Raw genomic sequence first — 22,707 nt, 5'->3', positions numbered from 1 at the left:
CACTAATCAGACCTCCTGGCTGCTGATGGCGGGGTCAAAAGTGGCATATTGGTGATGCACCATTATCTTGCTGAGTGCCATGCCATCCACTGTTATCTTTACGGTAACACAGCCACTGGGATCCTCTGGGTGTTCCTGCAAAACAAAAGGTTTAATGGGAGAGTGCTGACTGCTTGTCAACACAAGATTATCCCTTTAAACTGTTGTGAATTGCAACATCCTACTAATACATGAAGTGGTGTAGATGTAAAGATGTGCACAGGAATGTATAAATTCAACTTTACCATAATGTGGACACTGACTGGACGTCCAAGTAGCAACTGCTTCATGAGCAATACAGCGTCCAATTGCCATCCTTTTTCAATCTGTAACAGTTTATGGCTGTCATCAAACCAGTGTTTAACTATTTAAAATCAAATGAATTCAATTACATAAAGCTGAATTACATATGGTTTCACACCCCTGAATCCAAACAGACCAGCTACTGCTGAGGATAACCAAGAGTTTTTGCACTGACATTTTCAAAATTATTTTTTTATTAAAAATTTGCAACATTATGGGCAGTACAACAAATGCTATCACAAATGCTAATGCATACTTATAATTGTATTTAAATGTACTGCATATTACAATACTAAAAAAAAAATGTCTCGCATTACAAAATGCTACTAAAGGGGGTGAGGGGATCTTCATTGTGATGAATATATAACAATGCAAAAATATCTTAAAGAGTAAGCTTAATTTCTTTATGGAAAATAGATTTATTTTCTTTAGATTCCAGGGTATAATATGACCCAGACATTTCTTGATCGTGTCACACAGAAATAGTTAAACAAGTTAGATTTGGAAATCTCACTGCTTATAAATTTAAAGTGTCATGAAACCCCACTAGTTCAGCACCAGTTGTTCACACCTCATACTTAAAATGAAGGGTCATGGAAGGGGTTGGGAAAATATGCAACAAGGTGGGTGGTTAGAGGGTGGGAGGACAGGAGTGGGTCAAGCACAACAATTCACTCATTCTCATGATAGAGATGGCTGAACATCAACATGTTAGAGGAAACAAGAGTTTTGGGGCACTTTGCTGTATCAATCATGGGACAAAACTATGAACTTGAGAAGAGTGATGATGGAACAGTTTGCAAATCAAAGATTCATAAATTTTGTTCAAACTTTTGAGAATGAAGTGAAAGCAGGCGTTGCCACCAAAAACAGGACTACTTAGAGACCTAATATAAATGTATAGATATCAAAGACTATATCATTTAACATTATCATTAATATGAATTATTATTAAATGATAATGATCAATACCTATAATATTATATTTCAGATTTTTTAGTTATAATGTCCATTTAGCTTACATATGAAATAAATTGTCTCTTAACTAATGCTGATAATTATACAGGGGACCTTATAATTTGGTATATTATGAAATAATTTTACAAATGTAATTTTTTTCATTAGGTTTTTCATAATTGGTCACATTTTAGCTTTATAAAATTGTACAAATTCCATGTATTCCATCAATAAATTTGTCTTGAAATTGCATATATTATATTGCAAACATACACTGGTGGCCAAAAGTTTGAAATAATGTACAGATTTTGCTGTTTCAGAAGGAAACTGGTACTTTAATTCACCAAAGTGGCATTCAACTGATCATAAAGTATAGTCAGGACATTACTGATGTAAGAAAACAGCAACATCACTATTTGAAAAAAATAAATAAATAAATAAATCATTTTTGATCAAATTTAGACAGGCCCCATTTCCAACAGCCATCACTCCAACACCTTATCCTTGAGTAATCATGCTAAATTGCTAATTTGGTACTAGAAAATCACTTGCCATTATATCAAACACAGCTGAAAACTATTTGGTTCGTTAAATGAAGCTTAACATTGTTTTGCGTTTGTTTTTGAGTTGCCACAGTATGCAATAGACTAGCATGTCTTAAGGTCAATTTTATGTCAAAAAAGGCAAAAAAGAAACGTCTTTCTCTATAAACTCGTCAGTCAATCATTGTTTTGAGGAATGAAGGCTAGGCAACGCTTGAAATTGCCAAAAAACTGAAGATTTCATACAAATGTGTACACTACAGTCTTCAAAGACAAAGAGCAACTGGCTCTAACAAGGACAGAAAGAGATGTAGAAGACCAGATGCACAACTAAACAAGAGGATAAGTACATCAGAGTCTCTAGTTTGAGAAATAGACACCTCACATGTCTTCAGCTGACAGCTTCATTGAATTCTACCCGCTCAACACCAGTTTCATGTACAACAGTAAAGTGAAAGAAGAAAAGGTTAGAGTGGGCAAAGAAACACAGACATTGGACAACAGATAATTGGAAAAGGGTGTTATGGATCTTAACCCCATTGAGCTTTTGTGGGATCAGCTAGACTGTAAGGTGCATGAGAAGTGCCCGACAAGACACATCTATGGCAAGTGCTACAGGAAGTGTGGGGTGAAATGTCACCCGAGTATCTGGACAAACTGACAGCTAGAATGCCAAGGATCTGCAAAGCTGTCATTGCTGCAAGTGGAGGATTTTTTAATGAGAACTTTTGAAGTAGTTTAAGTTTTTTCAAATTGTCATAGTAAGTTTTCACATTATTAATGTCCTGATTATACATTGTGATCAGCTGAATGCCACTTTGGTGAATAAAAGTACCAATTTCTTTCCATAAGAGCAAAATCTGTACATTATTCCAAACTCTTGGCCGCCAGTGTATGTTTTATTACGTTTATTGTTTACATGCATAACTTGAACTATTTACAAGTATTAACACTGAAATGTAGAACATGAGCTAAACGGTCTCTTTAAGACTTTCAGCAGCAGTTCAGCCAGTGAGCCCATATTAATGACAGAGAATGTGCACTGTTTCTTTACCACATCCCTTTTATATTTGATTAGAATTAATGTTTCTTTCTTTGTTGTTTTTGAACAAAAATCTGTAAAGAACAGAAAGGGTATTAAAAGAGGCATTATTCAATGACAAATGGATTGCGTGGATCTTATCTTGGGACACACATAGGGCTGGGCAATAAAACAAATCCACGATATCGATAAGCTTTTGAGTAATTTTCTATATTATCCTGTGTTCTACATCTAGATGATCAGGTGTGTGTCGCTAAAAACGCAAGCAGTTCGGCTTTCTCAGACTGTGAAGTTGCTAACATTAGCTGCCTTGCTAACGATTAGGCTATGCCAGCCACCGCATTCCGAGTCCGGACCCCGGTTAGATTCCATCCGGACAGCAAGATATCATGACGACGGTTGTGCCCTCTCATCGTCTCTAGTGAGCAGCATGACAAAACAACAGCGCTCTGTACAACAGATCTGATCTTTCTGCACTGTATTCTTGAATATTTTTCTCTAGCACTGAACACGCTTCATTTATGCCCTGTCCTGCTCAGCATGCATTGCCTCTTTTCCCCGCATGTGAGTAGACATGAGGCGCTACATAAATTAACATGGTTCCAGAGTGCCTTTAGACCATAAAGTTTTTCCTTCTAAATTTAACTTTATTAATCAGCATGTTACGAGCCTTTAATAATAAACAAACATATTTCTGTTCTTATTTTGTGAAATTAATCAAATGTCATTATCTCTGGCATGGATGACAAGGAAAGACAATAAAATCAATATAACTGCAAGCAGCAATTAACAGGGTTCACGCTATTAAGGTCCTTTAAGTACATATGAAACCAATATTAAGTATTAATTAGACAGTCCATTAGCACCTAAAACAATGATAAAGTGCCTTAATTTTTCTAGAACCGTCACGTTAGGTAGCACACACATATGGCTTTTTTTACATTCATGACTGTTATAGCGCCACCAAGAGGTGTGCGATTTTTTTCATGTGTCCTCAGATTGATGTCATACCTAAATGTCAAAAATTTTGTGATCTCATTCTGTTCAAGAGTTATAACCATTTAAGTAAATGTGGCCACACCCACTTTGAACATTTTGGCGTACCGTTGCGACCATGAATCAAACGTTCAAAATTTTGATAATTATTTATATTGGGACTCCAGAGAATCTCTCTTCAGGGGTTTAGTTTCGATTGGGCGAACGGCCTAGGACTAGTTTGATCAAGTAGTTTTTTAAAATAATCTTAAAAATTTAACAAACGATTTGATTCACACCGATGCTTCTTGAGGCAGCATTCCTCATTCTGAACGAATGAGGAAATGTATCATATGGTATGAATAACTTATGTCTGAGTGAAACACAGTGGTATATACATGCATGAAAATCATGATAGCGCCTCCAATTTTTTTCAAATTTTGCACAGACCTCTTGGGCCAAGAGACAAATAGGCCTACCACGTTTAGTTTTGATCTGCCTTTTCTAACTCCATCTAATAGCTGCCAAAATTTCACTGGTCAATGGCGGCCATGTTTTTCAAGATATGTCCTCATAGACCTTGAATGCACCTTGGACAAAGACACTGCATGCAAAATTTCACATTGATCATACCAAGGGTTCCATAGTTAGAGCCATTTTTAGATTTTTAATTATTATAGCGCCACCAATTTTGCAATTTTTTTTGTGTGTCCTCAGAATGACCCCATACATATCTGTACCTATTTGGGTGATATCTAATTCCATTCATGAGTTATAACCGTTTTAATAAAAGTGGCCATGCCCACTATGTAAGTTTTGGCTTAATATTGGACTCTGCTGAATCTTTCTGCACTGGTGTGGTTCCGATCGGGTGAACGGCCTAGGACTAGTTCGTTTTTATTTATTTTACTTCAAACAATCCAAAATATTGGGAACACGAAAGAGCGGAGCAAAAATTTTATGGTATTCCAAATGATTCGCCATGACGCAAGGAATCACAGAAAAAATGATTTTGTTCCTAGGCCTTACGGTTCAAGAGTTATGGCCCAAAATGTTTTTTTTTGGGGGGGGGGGTTTTCACTGTAGTGCCCCCTTTGGCCAATCGGGCTAGCCAGCCAGAGTACTACCATTCCCCAAAGTTTCAAGTCTCTAGGCCTTACGGTTTAGTCTGCACAATCAGTTTTAGGGCAGAATAATAATAATCCTTACAAATACAATGAACCATAACCAAATGACAAATAGAAGCCCTTCGGGCTTGAACCCCTTATTAGTTTGTAGCCTAGTCTTTCTCACTTTAATGAAAATTTAAAAATGTTCCATTCACACTTTTACATTTTCTCTCAGAGAATAACCCTCAACCCCCATATAGTATCATTCTTCTTCTATGCCCCTATACTTGCTATCTGAATGTAACAAAATATGAAAATAATTTGAATGTAAAAATTATATGCTGGCATTATATGCTTCAAAACGAACAGATGCTCTTTTAACATTCATTTCCAACTGCACTTGATTGATTGGTAGACGATCCCTCAGACACCACTGCTTTGGCTGTCTCTGGGATCCCAATGCAGTTTTGTATAGACTATTTTCACTGTTTAGGTTTTTTTTTTTCTTCTATTCTTCTGCCCACTTGGAAATTAAAAAAATTGTGCAATGTGCAAATGTGAATGTATATTGTGATAAATATCAATATCGAATTATATGATTTTTTTTTTGGCCATATCACCCAGCCCTAGACACACATTACATGGGATGAGTCAAACCAAACCTTTACTCTCAACACACAGTGAGAAGATCTTGGTGCCATACTTTGCATAGAGTAAAATATCGATATGGGGATTGTTCAAGTGAAGATCGAGATTCATTGGAAAATATACATTTTTACTCTTCCCATATTCTATTATTTTTATTTTAAGCCATATCTGTGTTTTTGTTTGGTTCAACATGGCAAAATCCAATTCTTTTGGCATACCCCCTGGAACCTGTTTACATACCCCCGGGTGGGAATCACTGGTGTACTCTACTTCCTACCACAAGAGTCTACGCATATACCTCATATTTTATGACATTGCTTCAATGTTTCATTTTTTAAACCTGAACAACAAACTGCTCAAAAAAAGTGAAAAATAACCACTTTACCCTTAACAATAAACATAATAAGTGCTATAATTTATTTTAATGATGTGCAACCTGTATATATCTTTTAACATCTCAAAAGATTTGTTTTGGGGTTTCATGACCCTTTAAGAATGCACTACAAGGATGACCATGACAATTTTCATCATCACAGAAAACCATTATGCAAGTGCAAAATCCAAAATAAGAGTTAGAATTTTGAGTAGCCCAGTTTATATTGCAAGTGATCAAATTCAAATCAGCACACACACACACGCGCACACCGGTATGATCCCATTTATCTGACAGGGCACACAGAGCTGTGGCACATCCTCACAGAGGACCACTGGGTACACGTGGCAAACTGGAATACTCTCCACAAGTCCCTGATCCACATATCGGACCTGTAACAAACATTCACTTCACAAACTGCAAACAAAACAATGAGCCAAGACTTTAAGTCAATTATTTAAAGGATAAGAGATTACAGGAAAAATTCAGTATACTTCACAGAAGTAGTGCAGTCCAATGAAAGCACACTGACCTTTACATGTCCTCCAATGACCTCAAGAACCTGACCTCTGTACCAAAACATATCAGTTCCCATGACAGCACAGCCCAAAACTCCTTTCCAGTTGTAGTTCTTCTGTCTTGGAAGGCTTCTAATGTGCTGCTGCAGCCGCCCACTTAAGTGATCAAATTCACACACTGCACACACACACACAAGCAGATGAAAAAAAAAAAAAAAATGCTGTAGTACAATAATCAAGAGTACATGGGATGACTTCAGCAATACTGGGAATTTTTAAGGGGACATATCACAGAAACATGACTATGTATTATTCAAAAATGTTGTACCTTTTAAGAACTCAAAATCTCATTCAGAAATCTTATTATTTTTGATGTCACAACCATGAGAACAACAATATATGACTGCCCACAATGCCTATTAGACAGTGTTATGTAGCCTAATGTTGTCCTTCAGGCTAGTGAGATTTCAACAGTTCTTATTTCATTTAGAGTTGGACATTCATAACTTGCGCATCAGTAAAAATGAATTCAGTGATAGCTTTGATTGATGTATAAGTGCTTCTGATCCACTAAAAAGAACCTGCTTCTCAGGGTAATTTGTTCGGGAGTCAGACTATACCAGAAGTGCTGGAGGTTTTGCTCTGTAGATTCAAAAGAGCTTGCTCATAAGATTCATTAGTTCAGGAATCAATACACTGGGCACACTGCGTGTTTTACGCTGTAGATTCAGTAGAGGGCTGTGCTGCCTCCAAAATTTGCTACAGAAAACACTGTATTTTAGTACACTGTTAGGCCCGCATCGGCAGAAAATGTAATGTGTGAGAACCGTTAACGGAACCGAAAGTCATGAAAATTATACGCAGGTTCTCGGTTCCCAGCCCTACATGCAGAAGACTTAAAAGGTATAAAAACAAAACAAAAAAAACAATGTTTAATTGTTAGGGTGAAAGAGGCAGTGAAAAAGGTAATGAGAAACTGCAAAAAAAAAGGGGAAAGAACGTCACACACCTGCTTGATGTGTCATTGCGTAAATGACACCTTGTTTGGAAATGGCCGAAATGCTCATAAGCATGTGTCTGCAGGGAGGCAGCTCTGGAGGGCGGTAGGCATGTGTCTGTACTCTCTCTGGTGGAGGGTTGATGCGAGGGGCAGGTGTCAGCTGAGTCTGAGGTGGGCTCTTAGTTGTCTGTGGTTCAGGGTTCTGCTCACTTAGCACACACTCCTCTGAAAAGGCTTTCTGAGATGTGGAAGCAGCACTAGAACACAATTTACTGTTAGGCAGTGTTGGGGAGTAACTAATTAAAGTTAGTTTTAGTTGTATTTAGTGTAAACTTCTGTTCAACTTCTTTGCAGTCACCCTGATTGTTCATTCAAAAACCCTCACTGTTTTTGTATCAGAAAATGCAGCTCTGATAAAATGATGAATATGTCATCTGAGAGTTACAGATGTAAAAAGATACTGTTCTCTTAAGTAGCTTCTATATAGACAGTGTATGCACAGAGCCACTTCGCTAACCCAACACCAGCATTTGTTGCCCTTACTTTCTCTCTTTGAGTGCAAGGCCTTCACTGATGAGGAAATCTGCAATACTGACGTTTTGACCAGCCCGGTTCGAACAGAACAAAGACACCAGCACCGGCACGGAAGAACTGTCCTAAGGGAAGGAAATACATACAAAGACACGGACAAAAAGATTGGTTTGTACTAGAGTTAAGTGCCTTTGTCATCTTTGTCAAGTGTTTTAACTCTTTGACATTCTTTCCAACCTTTATAGTCATTACGGCCATTGCGCCGGTCAAGTAGTGAGAGATAAAGTCACACGCTGTGGCCGTCCATGTGGAGAGACCACCAGCTGGCCTGATATAGTTAGAGTAAGATTAGCATGTGGAGGGGGAAGAAAATAATAGTAAAAGAGAATAACAAAATTCACAGAGAAAAACATATTTAAAAAATATAATGTTGGAGCCATGGCCTAGCAGTTAGCACACATGCTTTGGCCATGTTCAGCTGTGGCGCCTACATTCTTTTCTCAACACTCCCACCTTATAATCTCCAACCCTTTCTTTACTGGTTTGTAATAAAGTAGCCAAAAAATATCTTATATTAAATGTTTTACCTTATACCACAGAGGTTACATTCTAGTAAGAAGGACCCGATCAGATCAGGACAGAGAGGTCTAAGACTGTTCACGTGAAGCTTCACCTTATTACCGAAGTCACAACGCAAAACCTACATATACACACACACACACTACTGAAATTACATGAAGTTTAACTTTTTCAAGACTTATTCATCTATGAAAGTGTGTGCAACACACTTAACCTCTGCAACACCACTGCTGAAGGACAAACTGCACACTTTTCCTCTTTCCCAAACCCCAGTGGTGTTGGCAGCGCAGAACATCTCTGCTTCCCACTCCATCTCCTGTGGCTCTGACTTAGAGTAGTGATTCTTTAGCAGGTCATGGATTCTAAAAACATTGCAAAGTTCAGGCGTAACAAACTTTAAATGCACCTAAAGATTACGACTAGGCAGCTACAACCTGACATAAAGGAACTTATTGTAGAAAAAATACTTTCTTTGGTCCCCTGTAGGTCTGCACGATATGGAGGAAAAATGCAATATGCAATAAGTTGCTTGAAAATGCGATTCGATAATCCTATGACATCGGAACCTCCACCCTCCAAATAAACAGAAGGGTATTGGGAGTTCAAAATTTAAATTTTTTATAGGTATCACAAACACAGTTGTCTTTTGTTCCAAATTGCCTAGACTCCATATAATATGTACAGTTTTACCATTAGCTTTGATAGCTTAGCTTTCAGATATTAAAATTCATCTTCAATTATTTATAAGCATATCAATATAAAGTTAATTTGACCATATTGTGGCATATCCTAAAACAATCAGTGTTATAAAATATTTAATTTTTACACTGTAATTCATCTTCATATTAATTTTAAAATTTGTTCAATGTGGGACTTTTGAAACATGATATCCAGAAGCGAATGTCTATGTTGAAATGACAATGGAGAAATGAATGGGGAAGATCTCGAGCCCTAGAGCAGCACTCACGTGATCAGCGCATTTGTACATTGAATGCTAGGGCTGCAACAACTAATCGATAAAATTGATTATTAGCGATAATGAAAATCAACAACGAATTTCATTATCGATTAGTCGGATATTTACGTTGGGCAAGGAGAAGCGCTGTCAATGTCACTTTACAGCCCATTGAAAAATGTGTTGCATGATAACTCATTTGAAAATCGACAGAGACAATTTGAAGCTTAAAAAACACGACCCAAGATGCCCATCGCACGAGACCACTTTATAAACACTACAAAGAAAATCATAATAATCATACAGTTTATAGTGGAGCGGTTGCTGCATCAGGTGAGTTGAAAGAGGGCTTGTGCTGTTTCATGCGCTTAAGACTTGTTTCTCTCCAGTTTATAACTTACATTTTACTGCTAATTTCTTTGTTTTGTAATGTATACATGTTATGAATTCAAAATCAGGCGCGTATTTCCATTTCGCAAAACCGTTTGTCCTTACCACAAGCGAGTCAGTATGAGACTTTTCAGCACGAGAGTGAATCTGACAATTGTATTATATAAACTGTATGCTGAATATAATGTATAATAATGCTAAGGGTCCTGATATTTGATAGTCCTGATAATGCCAAATGTAATGTCTGATCTCACCAGTAAATTTATACTATGACAAACATTATTTTACTGGATAAGCATTCACTACCATTGGAAAAGAATAGTTTAGAAACATGTAATGAGTGGCTACACTTTTTTAAAACTAACAATATGAATTTTAAATACTTAAAATATATGTAATCAGTAACATGTAACAGTAACAGTAACTTTTTCAGCTGGGCAGAATTATTAATAATTTTATTCTGGTGTCATTTTGCCCTCTGCTGGGCTGATTTTTTTGTCCCACTCCATCCCTGATGGATTATTTTACCCTTTTATGAACAGTATGTGTTAAGATTTACAAGTAAAGGAACTTTTTCGCATATGTCCTGAAAGTAATAATAATATTAATGATGATGATTCAGGTTTTGTTCAAAGTTTTGTGAGAATATAAAATTGTGTAGTAGAATTCAGTAATGTAAATCGAACCAAATACTCACGCCCTTAATAATTTCATTTACAAAATAAATAAATCACATTTAAATAAAATACAGGAAATAAAAAAACATTTTTTAATCCGATTAATCAAAAACAATAACTGAAGTTTAATCAATTATCAAAATAATTGTTACTTGCAGCCCTTCTGAACACACATACACCAAGTGACAATCACGCCCCCACTCTATTCTCTTCTATCTGCATTGCCTTGAACGTTACTGTATTAAAATCATATCACAATATGTACATTTGCGATATTTTAATATTCAATATATCGTACAGCCCTAGCTTCCTGTGTTCGATATACAATGCAAACATAACTTTCCTAAAACAGGACTCTCTTCCTAGTCTACCCAAGCCATTAATTGAAGCAAAGCATTCAAACAAAATTTGAGGATTAAGAAAAGCAGGCACCTCTTTAGCTGGCCATCAAACTGTAGCAGCTGCACAAAGATGTTTCCAGGGGAGGTGACGTGTGTCACACGAACTCTGAGGTCTTTTAAACAGGTGGGCAGACTCAGGTTTGCCGGCAGCTCTTCAGAAGCCGGAGGGGGAGTCTGCTCAGGTAGAACTTTTTCTTCAAATGGAGGGTCCCATACGGTTGCCTCCAAGTGCTGGGGGTCTTTAACCTGGGTGCTGAAAAAGCCAGAGAAATGAACATGGAATAAAATGGATGGTAAGGAAGAAAGGGGAGGGGGAAGGAAGAAAGGCTATTCCAGACTGTGTTTTTCAGTACTTACTGTTTACTGGAAACAGCAACCCCCTTCTTGACCAGTATGTCTCTAATACTTGCTCCAGTACAATCATCGCTGACCTCCAACAGACACACAGGCACTGGACTAGTGGCGGGCACTAGCTCTTAATAGGGGTGAGGAAAAATATATAAAGTACATTATTCTCAAAACTTGGTAAATTATGTCATGATAAATTGATTTGTATGAAATAAAATTATAATATAAAATACAAACTACTGAATAAAATTAATGTAAGGTCCTTTTGACTTATTGTCCAGTGTAATAAGCCTATTACACATTTGAAGAATTGACTTTTAATAGTCATACGTTAGAATGAAGCAAATGTATCAAAAGCAAATAATTAAATATTTAAATAAATCTTTTTCAAACAATAAATAAAACTGACTTCAAAAACAATTTTTTATTTGTATTTTTATAGACAAAATGGACAGACTAGGTAGGTGAGCCTTGCCATTTCTGTGACTTCTGCTATTATTTGAAATCACTGAGCTTTAGTAGGTGGATATTCTTGGTACCATTTTCAAGTTAGTCTTTTTATTTGCTGCCAACAATATCTTAAACATATATCTGTCAGCTTTTTCAATTTCTTCTAGAATATCCCCTAAATAAAGAACACAAAATGACTTTGACATCTGGACAGTAAAAACATTAATAATAGTATACCATACCTCCTCCCTTATTTTCGGGCATTGCCAGAATATATGTGCATAATGGGCCTCTTCAGCACCACAGTTCTCCAGCATGATTGCTAAACACCAATCTGTAAATCTTTACTTCTTGGGAGTAGGGTTGTGCTAATAGACGATGATCTCGGGGATCGACGATAGTCAGAGTGATCGCCAATAGCTGATGCCTTTGACAATGTCAAGACGAAATTTGGCTTGTTTTCCCATTAATGTATTAAATTATTATTATTATTATCAAATTAATATTACAAATAATTTGCCCTGCGGCACACAGACACGTGCTTGAAGAAACACACTTTATTATATTATTAAGAACATATATGCGTCTATGCGCACGTATGATGCACTGTTTGTACGGAGGCGTGCAGCCTCGTGGAACATGCGCATGTAAAAGGTTCTCACTCTTTCTTTTTTTCTGTCTTCTGAATTTTTGTTGTTGTTGGAAGAACAGTATCGTCTATGAGTGCTGCAAATGACCTCAGACATCTCAGCTCAGGAGTTGCTTTGAGTTCAGTTCGCTTTATTTCCACAGAGCAGTTCCTTGTGAACGCAACTCTGCAGCCGATTAAAACATAAATAATACAATAACACGTCTACCTCGAATTATGATTTATATTTCAGTGATTATTATCATCATTATAATTATTATGTTTACATTTATAATTGTTTTTATGTCTTCATTTGTGTAAGTAATTTTCCGTCTGCACATTTAGACGGATACTTGCCAGCCGGTAATTGGAAAGGTGGTTACTTTATATATATAATTTTTTTGATCACTTCATTATTTTAATTGCTTTTTTGTTTCGTTTGAAGTGCAATTTGAATTTAGAAATGTATTTGATTTAAATTTTTCATTTTTTAAATGAATTCAATGCAAATTCACTTAAGCAAGAATATTCACCGATCCCTCAGCCCGGGTGTTGCCGATGTAATTGGATTTTGCGATATATCGTGAAGGAGGGAACAAAATGAATTTATTCACACACATGATGTATTTTCCCGGACAACGAAATATCCAACCGATAGAGAATGCACAGATGAAGTAGGTTCTTTACCAAACAACTGTTGTAAAGCCATCTTTAAAAAAGTTGAAAAAAAAAAAAAAAATTTAATAGCACCAGTTTCATTTGAATTGTTAGTTAAAATAAATAAAAAATAAAGTTCAAAGTTTGAAATCAAGGTGTCTTGCTTTATTGTATAGGCTTAACCCTAACCCTGCTTAACAAAAATTACCCCATAGTACCACCTAGTGTCCAACCAGCAGTAATACCAGTGTTCGTCAGTTTGAACGTGACCGACGCATAAAATCTCACTTAATGATGGATTTGGCATTTCTTTCAGTATGTACAGCCTTTGTGTGTTTATTTAAATGTAGAGTCTTACTTTGTGCCACCACAGTGACAAGCTTCTGCTCTGTGAGCTCCTTAAACACTTCACTGGCTTCATTAATCCACGTCTCCTCCAAAATGTCAACATCAGACAGACTGCACCACACTGCCTGAGAAAAAATGGACAAGACAGGTATCTTTAAGTTGGTTACTTGTATCTGCTCAAGCTCTGTCGTTTACAGAAATATCTTTAGCAAGTGAGAATTATATTGTCAAATCTGAAAAATTTCCAAAACAATGATAATTCAGGTCTGCTTAAAAAGACCTGGTTTATGCATTTTCAATCCTTAGCATTTCTGGCAAAGCAAAGAACTCGTCCTTTATCTGTCTCAGGTCTTTCACGGAGAGAGTCTTTCTGTATCCAAAGTCCACATACCGAACCTCAACCCTTTGACCACCAGGGAAACCTGACAGATAAATACAGGCAATGCTTTCAGTCTAGACAAACTGAATTAAACAAAATGTTTCAATGTTATATATGCATGTACACACACATTAACGCACCTGTGACCTGGACCCTGCACCACTCTTGGTCATAGCTAGCGACACAGGTCTGTGACAGTGAAGGGCAGAATATCTGGAAATCACTGTGTGGTGTAGAAGAACCATAACAGTCCTGAAGCTTCGAATGCAACAGCAGGTACTCCATATTTTCAACCTGGATTTTCATAAGCATTCACTATAAATCCACTCATACACAACATGAACGCACAACTACTATAGTTGCATGAAAACACTAGTTCAAGAGGCTTACAGGGCTAGTTCACCCAAAAATGAAACTTCTGATATCATTAACCCACCCTCACTTTGTTCCAAATCGTATGATTTACTTTCTACGGTGTATCAAAAAAGGAGAAATTCTGAATAATACTCAAGCAAGCAATGGGTCATGATGCTCGACTAATCAACTAGTCATTCAACAGCCAACTAGTCGATTAGTGAGGTTGACTAGTTTATCTATAATTTAATATAGTTAAAGTTTTGCTATTTTTGTAGCAGTGATTTAATTTGGATGCTGACAGTGTGCGGTGCTTTAGCTGTTACCATAGTTTGCACCACGGATATCCATATGCAGATACCACATTTGGCTGGTCAACCGCGCCGCCATCTTGGAACAATCAATTAAGCAGTGTTCATATAGGCATCACTGAATGAAAATCAAGGACTTTCAAGTACTTTTGTCTGCACCAGTTTTTCATTTTCAAGAACTTCACAGAAGAGAGAGAACTCAAAGCTTTCATATAATTGTTCCCAACTTGTTTTACAATTGATGTGAACAATATGTAAAATACAGGTGCATCTCAATAAATTAGAATGTCGTGGAAAAGTTAATTTATTTCAGTAATTCAACTCAAATTGTGAAACTCGTGTATTAAATAAATTCAATGCACACAGACTGAAGTAGTTTAAGTCTTTGGTTCTTTTAATTGTGATGATTTTGGCTCACATTTAACAAAAACCCACCAATTCACTATCTCAAAAAATTAGAATATGGTGACATGCCAATCAGCTAATCAGCTCAAAACACCTGCAAAGGTTTCCTGAGCCTTCAAAATGGTCTCTCAGTTTGGTTCACTAGGCTACACAATCATGGGGAAGACTGCTGATTTGACAGTTGTCCAGAAGACAATCATTGACACCCTTCACAAGGAGGGTAAGCCACAAACATTCATTGCCAAAGAAGCTGGCTGTTCACAGAGTGCTGTATCCAAGCATGTTAACAGAAAGTTGATTGGAAGGAAAAAGTGTGGAAGAAAAAGATGCACAACCAACCGAGAGAACCGCAGCCTTATGATTGTCAAGTAAAATCGATTCAAGAATTTGGGTGAACTTCACAAGGAATGGACTGAGGCTGGGGTCAAGGCATCAAGAGCCACCACACACAGACATGTCAAGGAATTTGGCTACAGTTGTCGTATTCCTCTTGTTAAGCCACTCCTGAACCAAAGACAACGTCAGAGGCGTCTTACCTGGGCTAAGGAGAAGAAGAACTGGACTGTTGCCCAGTGGTCCAAAGTCCTCTTTTCAGATGAGAGCAAGTTTTGTATTTCATTTGGAAACCAAGGTCCTAGAGTCTGGAGGAAGGGTGGAGAAGCTCATAGCCCAAGTTGCTTGAAGTCCAGTGTTAAGTTTCCACAGTCTGTGATGATTTGGGGTGCAATGTCATCTGCTGGTGTTGGTCCATTGTGTTTTTTGAAAACCAAAGTCACTGCACCCGTTTACCAAGAAATTTTGGAGCACTTCATGCTTCCTTCTGCTGACCAGCTTTTTAAAGATGCTGATTTCATTTTCCAGCAGGATTTGGCACCTGCCCACACTGCCTAAAGCACCAAAAGTTGGTTAAATGATCATGGTCTTGGTGTGCTTGACTGGCCAGCAAACTCACCAGACCTGAACCCCATAGAGAATCTATGGGGTATTGTCAAGAGGAAAATGAGAAACAAGAGACTAAAAAATGCAGATGAGCTGAAGGCCACTGTCAAAGAAACCTGGGCTTCCATACCACCTCAGCAGTGCCACAAACTGATCACCTCCATGCCACGCCAAATTGAGGCAGTAATTAAAGCAAAATGAGCCCCTACCAAGTATTGAGTACATATACAGTAAATTAACATACTTTCCAGAAGGCCAACAATTCACTAAAAATGTTTTTTTTATTGGTCTTATGATGTATTCTAATTTTTTGAGATAGTGAATTGGTGGGTTTTTGTTAAATGTGAGCCAAAATCATCACAATTAAAAGAACCAAAGACTTAAACTACTTCAGTCTGTGTGCATTGAATTTATTTAATACACGAGTATCACAATTTGAGTTGAATTACTGAAATAAATGAACTTTTCCACGACATTCTAATTTATTGAGATGCACCTGTATATAAAATCGTAATTACAGTAATTCTAACAGGGCATGAATGGACCATTAACAAATGTTTAAGAGGTTAAGAGGTAAGCAGCCAGGAAAAGCAATGGACTATATGATCTCAGTGATTTCGACCGAAGACCACATTGGGTTGCACTGCTGCCACATGAGTGGCTGATTAGATAATTGCATGAATAAGCAAGTGTACAGGTGTACCTAATAAAGTGGTCGGTGAGTGTATATTCATATTTAAGCTTTTTAAAAACGTACAAATTACAAACCTACCCGGCCCGAATTATACCGTCAGATTTTAAGCCCGAACCTGACCCGAACCCAAAATCGCTTACTCTCTTCCTAATTTCTTCTCCTAGCAAGTACTGTTGCAATAAGCTGTATTTAATGTAAGCATCTTAGGCAACATTTGTAACAGTATTGTAACTGTAAACAAACATTTTTAACAAGGCACTGCAGCCCCTCATTACACTAGAGCAGTAGGGAAAAAACTTTGCTTGGTGCAGAACAATCTGGTATAATGTTCAACAATGTAACAGTCACCTCTTTGCAGCCTGAACTTGTTCAGAACATCATATTTTTGTGACTCCTGACCTAAAAACAATCTAGATGCAGCGGAACGAATGAAATAGAACGCATGTGTCTTGACACGCGTTTTTGAAACTTGAAGTTCTTTTTAACATGACTCGGTGTCTTAAAATGTGCCAGTGCTGCACGAGACGCTGAGGAAACAGAGAGACGTGGTGCAACAGTCTAAGACGTTCATCCAACATGTGTTTACAAAGGAAAACATTAATATGTTTTTAAAAAAGCAGACGCAAGCAAAAACACGTTCGGTGTGAACAGCCTCTAACTCATTTGTTCGTGTTTCTGTGAGTGAGAGCATGTGCACAAAACAAGTTCAGTAGGTCTGTTCATTTTTTCATTAATTACAAACCCAAACCTATAGCACTACCAAACCCGACCCAAAACCCCATGCAGACCTCGAATTAGTGGTCGACCGATATGGGTTTTTTTAATGGCCGATGCCAATATCCAGAGAGCAGGGTTGCCGATAGGCAGATACAATGCCGATAACACAATTTAATATAGTAAATAACAAACATAAAATTGTTAAAAATTTAAAAAAAAAGAAAAAAAATTAAAAAAATTATTAAAAAAAAACATTTGTATTTTAAAATGGTAGATAGCAGTTTCTTCTGATTTCTGTTTAATCATCAAATTGTAGTAATTTATTTGCACATGAAGAAATTGTTAATATATTAGGAAGAACATAACAATACACACAGTAGTCCAGCAACCATGGATGGCATGTCCACGTTAGCAATCGCATTTTCTGAAAAAATACAGAATCAAACCAATTGTATATACAGTGCATAGTGAATAAGACATTTACTTATAGCACACGTGAAGCATTTTTACTTTGAAGTTGCACCAGAGACTATTTAGCAGGGCCACTTCTATTAAAATGAATGGGAAAAATGTAAATGCCCAACTGCAGCCGACGGTCAACGGATGTAGATAGGAAGTCCCATCTTACAGGTAAAAGAGCCAATCATCTTTTAGATACAGACATTGCCTGTCAATCAACTCGAGAACGCGCATGCACATTAGCCATAAAAGCTGGGAAAATTGAGTTTTTTAGCATAATCTGAGGTAAAGAAGAACCATTTATGATCTCAGTGTTGTCAGATTTTACAGCTGATTTGAAATATGTTCTTTGATCGTAATCTTGACCAACCGTTTTGGAGATTTTGGTCTTTCTCCATTCAAGTAGATAGGAGCTGCACTTTCATGAATGGAAATACTTGCTAGAAAGACTTTGGTTGCGCGAGCAGCAATCTCCTGATGGCCTGGATTGCCTGTTTAGATTGTCGTCATGATTTGTGAATCAGAGTTACTTTTGATCCTGATCCTGAAGTTTTGATTCTGGCTGATGGAATACGCGCTTCAGAGGAAGATATTAGATGAGCGCTCGACGGGAGGAAACGCTGGGTTTTCGTGAGGTTCGTTACATCTGATAAATGAGATATCTGCATATTTGCAGATGGTATATAATAGAAGTTTTATTTATATTTGCCTTTTATCATTAGAAAAGTGACAGATAACTGTTGAGGAGAGAGAGAGAGGGAGAATGAAACAGGTGAAAACTTTAACATTATGAGCTCAAACGTGCCTGTCGCAGCTCTGGTATGCGGACCATTTAAATGAGACGGTGTTGCACCGTTTTAGTACCATGATGGCACGTAACAACAAAACGAACTGTGACTGGTTGTTTACATGTCTCAGTTGCTTCACATGCAAACAGGCGATTCTTGGCACCCTCAAGAAACAAATCGGCCAAAGGGGAAAATTTATCAGCCGATGCGATAATTAAAAAAGTCAGAATAACGGCCGATTTAACGGCCTCGGCGATATATCGGTCGACTACTACCTCTTATATGTGTTAAAATGGAGAATGTTGTGGAAACAGTCTGTGGTAGAGTTGAACCAAAATCAGAGTTGACCACATTAAATGTAAATGCAACTATGGAATATCACGGCTCAACTTAACCGATGGTGACATTCCATGCAGACAATACATAAGGTCAATTTCCTTTAGAGTGCACTCATGCCACAACACGCAGTGAAATGATGTCGGTGCTAAACTTCATAGTCACCACGCAACTCAATTTACTGGCCAGTGGCTAATAATAGACATATCTGTCACCTAGCGCGAAATATGGTTGCATATCTGAGTGATTACTCAGAATGTAGAGGTTTGTATATTCACATTGACATTTGGCAACAATACAAAAAGCACAGACCACAGATTTTTAACTGTCCCACACATCAAGTGAAAAAAATTTGCTGTGGTTGATCATTTTTTTATGTCAGTCAGATGGCCCCTTCCAATTTTGTGGTGATTCAAATATGTGTGCTGTGAATGGGGCATATCGTGAATATAATCAAAGATATGTGGAAAATGTATGCATTTACCGGCATGCTAAATGTACAGAAATGTTCCGTTTTAATTTTTAAGCACTTTTAAAAACTTTTCAAGAAAACATGCAGATTTTCCAGATTTTTCTAGTACTTACATTTCTAAAAGCTAAATTCAAACACTAAGCACTTCAAGGACATTGTGCATCCTAACAAGAATACCTATTTGAATGTAAGTCTATCGAACAGATGCAGCAGAGAGCTGCATTAGCTGCTTTATATTTGGAAACAGTTCATCATACAATAAATTGACTGCCACAGTGCTAATCTTCAATATGTTTGCCATGATATAGTTATTTGTAGAGAACTTTATTTGGAGTTGGCTGTGATAAAATTGCTGTTTTTGAAGAGAAGTCACGGGAATTTTGCATCAAGTAGGACTTATTTACATTATTTACTGAAAGGGTTTTCATATCTATGGTTGTACTTATCAGAAATTCAAAAGTCTCGCTAATTTCATGTAAATTATGAATACTGCACTGTCATAATATATGCGGCATCTATGCATGTATATCTGTGGTTTGCACCATTAACCCTCTCAGAATAGATGCCCCTTTAAATTCATCCCCTTTAAACCACTGCTATAGTCAAACACATTCAGATGGACATCTTTGGCAGTTTGTCAAAAACTTCATCTCATTATTGGGTGTTGTGAACGATTCTGTTCAATTTAAAATGACACTGTGTGTGTGCGTTTATACCCACTAGTTGTATATAGAAGTCTGACGGTGTGTTTACATGAGAAACCATAGCGTTGACCTCAACGTTGGGTTTGGGGGTAACTGGAGAGTAGAACAACAGGGACGCACTTCCTCTAGGAGCTGCCATAGGAGAGCAGAATCTGTACACACACAAATAATTTGACATTACATATTCATGGGCATATATTTTATTTAGGGCTATCAACTATTTTTTTATTTTTTTTTAAATCAAATTCATTACATGCCAATTAATTAATAGAATGTATCGCATACTGTATATCATTTATTTGTGAGAAAGGCTTAAAATATATACAGTTGTAGTCAGAAGTTTACATACACTTAGGTTGAAATCATTAAAACTCATTTTTTAACCACTCCACAGATTTCATATTAGTAAACTATAGTTTTGGCAAATTTAGGACACAAGTAATTTGACACAAGTAATTTTTAAAACACAGCGCCTCTTTGCTTGACATCATGGGAAAATCAAAAGAAATCAGCCAAGACATCAGAAAAACAATTGTGGACCTCCACAAGTCTGGTACATCCTTGGGAGCAATTTCCAAATGCCTGAAGGTACCACGTTCATCTGTACAAACAATAGTATGCAAGTATAAACACCATGGGACCACGCAGCCATCTTACCGTTCGGGAAGGAGACGCATTCTGTCTCCTAGAGATGAACGTAGTTTGGTGCGAAAAGTGCAAATCAATCCCAGAACAACAGCAAAGGACCTTGTGAAGATGCTGGAGGAAACGGCTAGACAAGTATCTATATCCACAGTAAAACACGTCCTATATCGACATAACCTGAAAGGCTGCTCAGAAAGGAAGCCGCCACTGCTCCAAAACTGCCGTAACAAAGCCAAACTACAGTTTGCAAGTGCACATGGGGACAAAGATCTTACTTTTTGGAGAAATGCCCTCTGGTCTGATGAAACAAAAATTGAACTGTTTGGCCATAGTTATGTATGGAGGAAAAAGGGTGAGGCTTGCAAGCCGAAGAACACCATCCCAACCGTGAAGCATGGGGGTGGCTGCATCATGTTGTGGGGGTGCTTTGCTGCAGGAGGGACTGGTGCACTTCACAAAATAGATGGCATCATGAGGAAGGAAAATTGTGTGGATATATTGAAGCAACATCTCAAGACATCAGCCAGGAAGTTAAAGCTTGGTCGCAAATGGATCTTCCAAATGGACAATGACCCCAAGCATACCTTCAAAGTTGTGGCAAAATGGCTTAAGGACAACAAAGTCAAGGTATTGGAGTGGCCATCACAAAGCCCTGACCTCAATCCGATGGAAAATTTGTGGTCAGAACTGAAAAAGCATGTGCGAGCAAGGAGGCCTACAAACCTGACTCAGTTACACCAGTTCTGTCTGGAGGAATGGGACAAAATTCCAGCAACTTATTGTGAAAAGCTTGTGGAAGGCTACCCAAAACATTTGACCCAAGTTAAACCATTTAAAGGCAATGCTACCAAATACTAACAAAGTGTATGTAAACTTCTGACCCACTGGGAATGTGATGAAAGAAATAAAAACTGAAATAAATAATTCTCTCTACTATTATTCTGACATTTCACATTCTTAAAATAGTGATCTTAACTGACCTAAGACAGGGAATGTTTTCTACAATTAAATGCCAAAAATTGTGAAAAACTGAGTTTAAATGTATTTGGCTAATGTGTATGTAAACTTCTGACTTCAACAGTATAATTCTCATTATTATACATAACAAATAGAATTATAAATATATTAGGGCCTATAATAAATATAATTGCTTTATTGAAATATATTGCATTGTTGTAGCAGACAAGTAAGGCATTGATTAGACAATAAAAAAAGTGGTTTTAGAAGTCAATATAATGTTTGTTATATTCCCATATCATTGAACAAGCTTACAGTCGACATCAATCCATTTTGCATTGAAATCACAGAATGCGTTCTTGCGTTCCAGCTGCGCAAGACAAATGAGTATCTCACTAGTTTTGACGATGCATTTCTAGGACATTTCAAGCAGTTGAAAGTTAGAATACAGGGATAGGCGATAAAACGGCTGGGCGATAAAGCGATCTCTATATATCTCACGATAAAAAAATCCACAATATCTATGATAAGCTTTTGAGTAATTTTCAATATTAAGCCTGTGTTCTACATCTAAACGATCAGGTGTGTGCTGCAAAAAATGCAAGCAGTTCGGCTTTCTCAGACTGTATGAAGTTGCTAACGTAATCTGCCTTGCTAACGATTAGGCTACGCCAGTCACCGCCGTCTGGATGGTATCAAGCAGTACATTCTGGCCACTTATTTGAAATTTTATCAGGTATTTTCCCCTAGTGTTATATTATCAAAATTCAGCATATTTCAGGAGTTGGAGCAATTCACCAGTGATGATCAATAACCTTAACCTTACGTCATACACTGGTGTGTGATTAACGGCTATAAACATTTCAATGAATAATATGAAACCATATTCTGCATTATTTTTATTAAAAATACATATTTACCCTTATGACAATGGAATTACTTAACTGTTTTTAGCCTAGCTCTCACTAGTTTATTTTTGTTAAAGTTCCATCTGAATTTGACTTGTTAGTCATCTGCATTGGTTGTATAGTGGAATTAAATTATTAAAGATGCTGTAATCTATTTTTTCCATGGAAA

The 22,707-nt window shown here is 37.2% G+C and overlaps 1 protein-coding gene across 1 annotated transcript in view; it reads right to left on the bottom strand.

Moving 5' to 3' along the window:
• Positions 1-22,707, bottom strand: part of LOC127447571 (RING finger protein 17-like) — a 79,004-nt gene that overhangs the window by 5,583 nt on the left and 50,714 nt on the right. Inside the window, 15 exon segments of the mRNA XM_051709522.1 lie at positions 13-135; positions 285-365; positions 6,261-6,380; positions 6,521-6,684; positions 7,516-7,763; positions 8,050-8,162; positions 8,275-8,365; positions 8,625-8,737; positions 8,831-8,978; positions 11,071-11,292; positions 11,397-11,514; positions 13,481-13,596; positions 13,778-13,892; positions 13,990-14,143; positions 20,045-20,180. Coding sequence (XP_051565482.1) covers positions 13-135; positions 285-365; positions 6,261-6,380; positions 6,521-6,684; positions 7,516-7,763; positions 8,050-8,162; positions 8,275-8,365; positions 8,625-8,737; positions 8,831-8,978; positions 11,071-11,292; positions 11,397-11,514; positions 13,481-13,596; positions 13,778-13,892; positions 13,990-14,143; positions 20,045-20,180 — 2,062 coding nt within the window.

The sequence above is a fragment of the Myxocyprinus asiaticus genome, chromosome 10 (genome assembly GCF_019703515.2).
Source record: "Myxocyprinus asiaticus isolate MX2 ecotype Aquarium Trade chromosome 10, UBuf_Myxa_2, whole genome shotgun sequence".
In the NCBI taxonomy this organism is placed as follows: domain Eukaryota; kingdom Metazoa; phylum Chordata; class Actinopteri; order Cypriniformes; family Catostomidae; genus Myxocyprinus; species Myxocyprinus asiaticus.
Note: the sequence above shows the minus strand (reverse complement) of the source record. Positions and strands in the feature narration are given on the sequence as shown.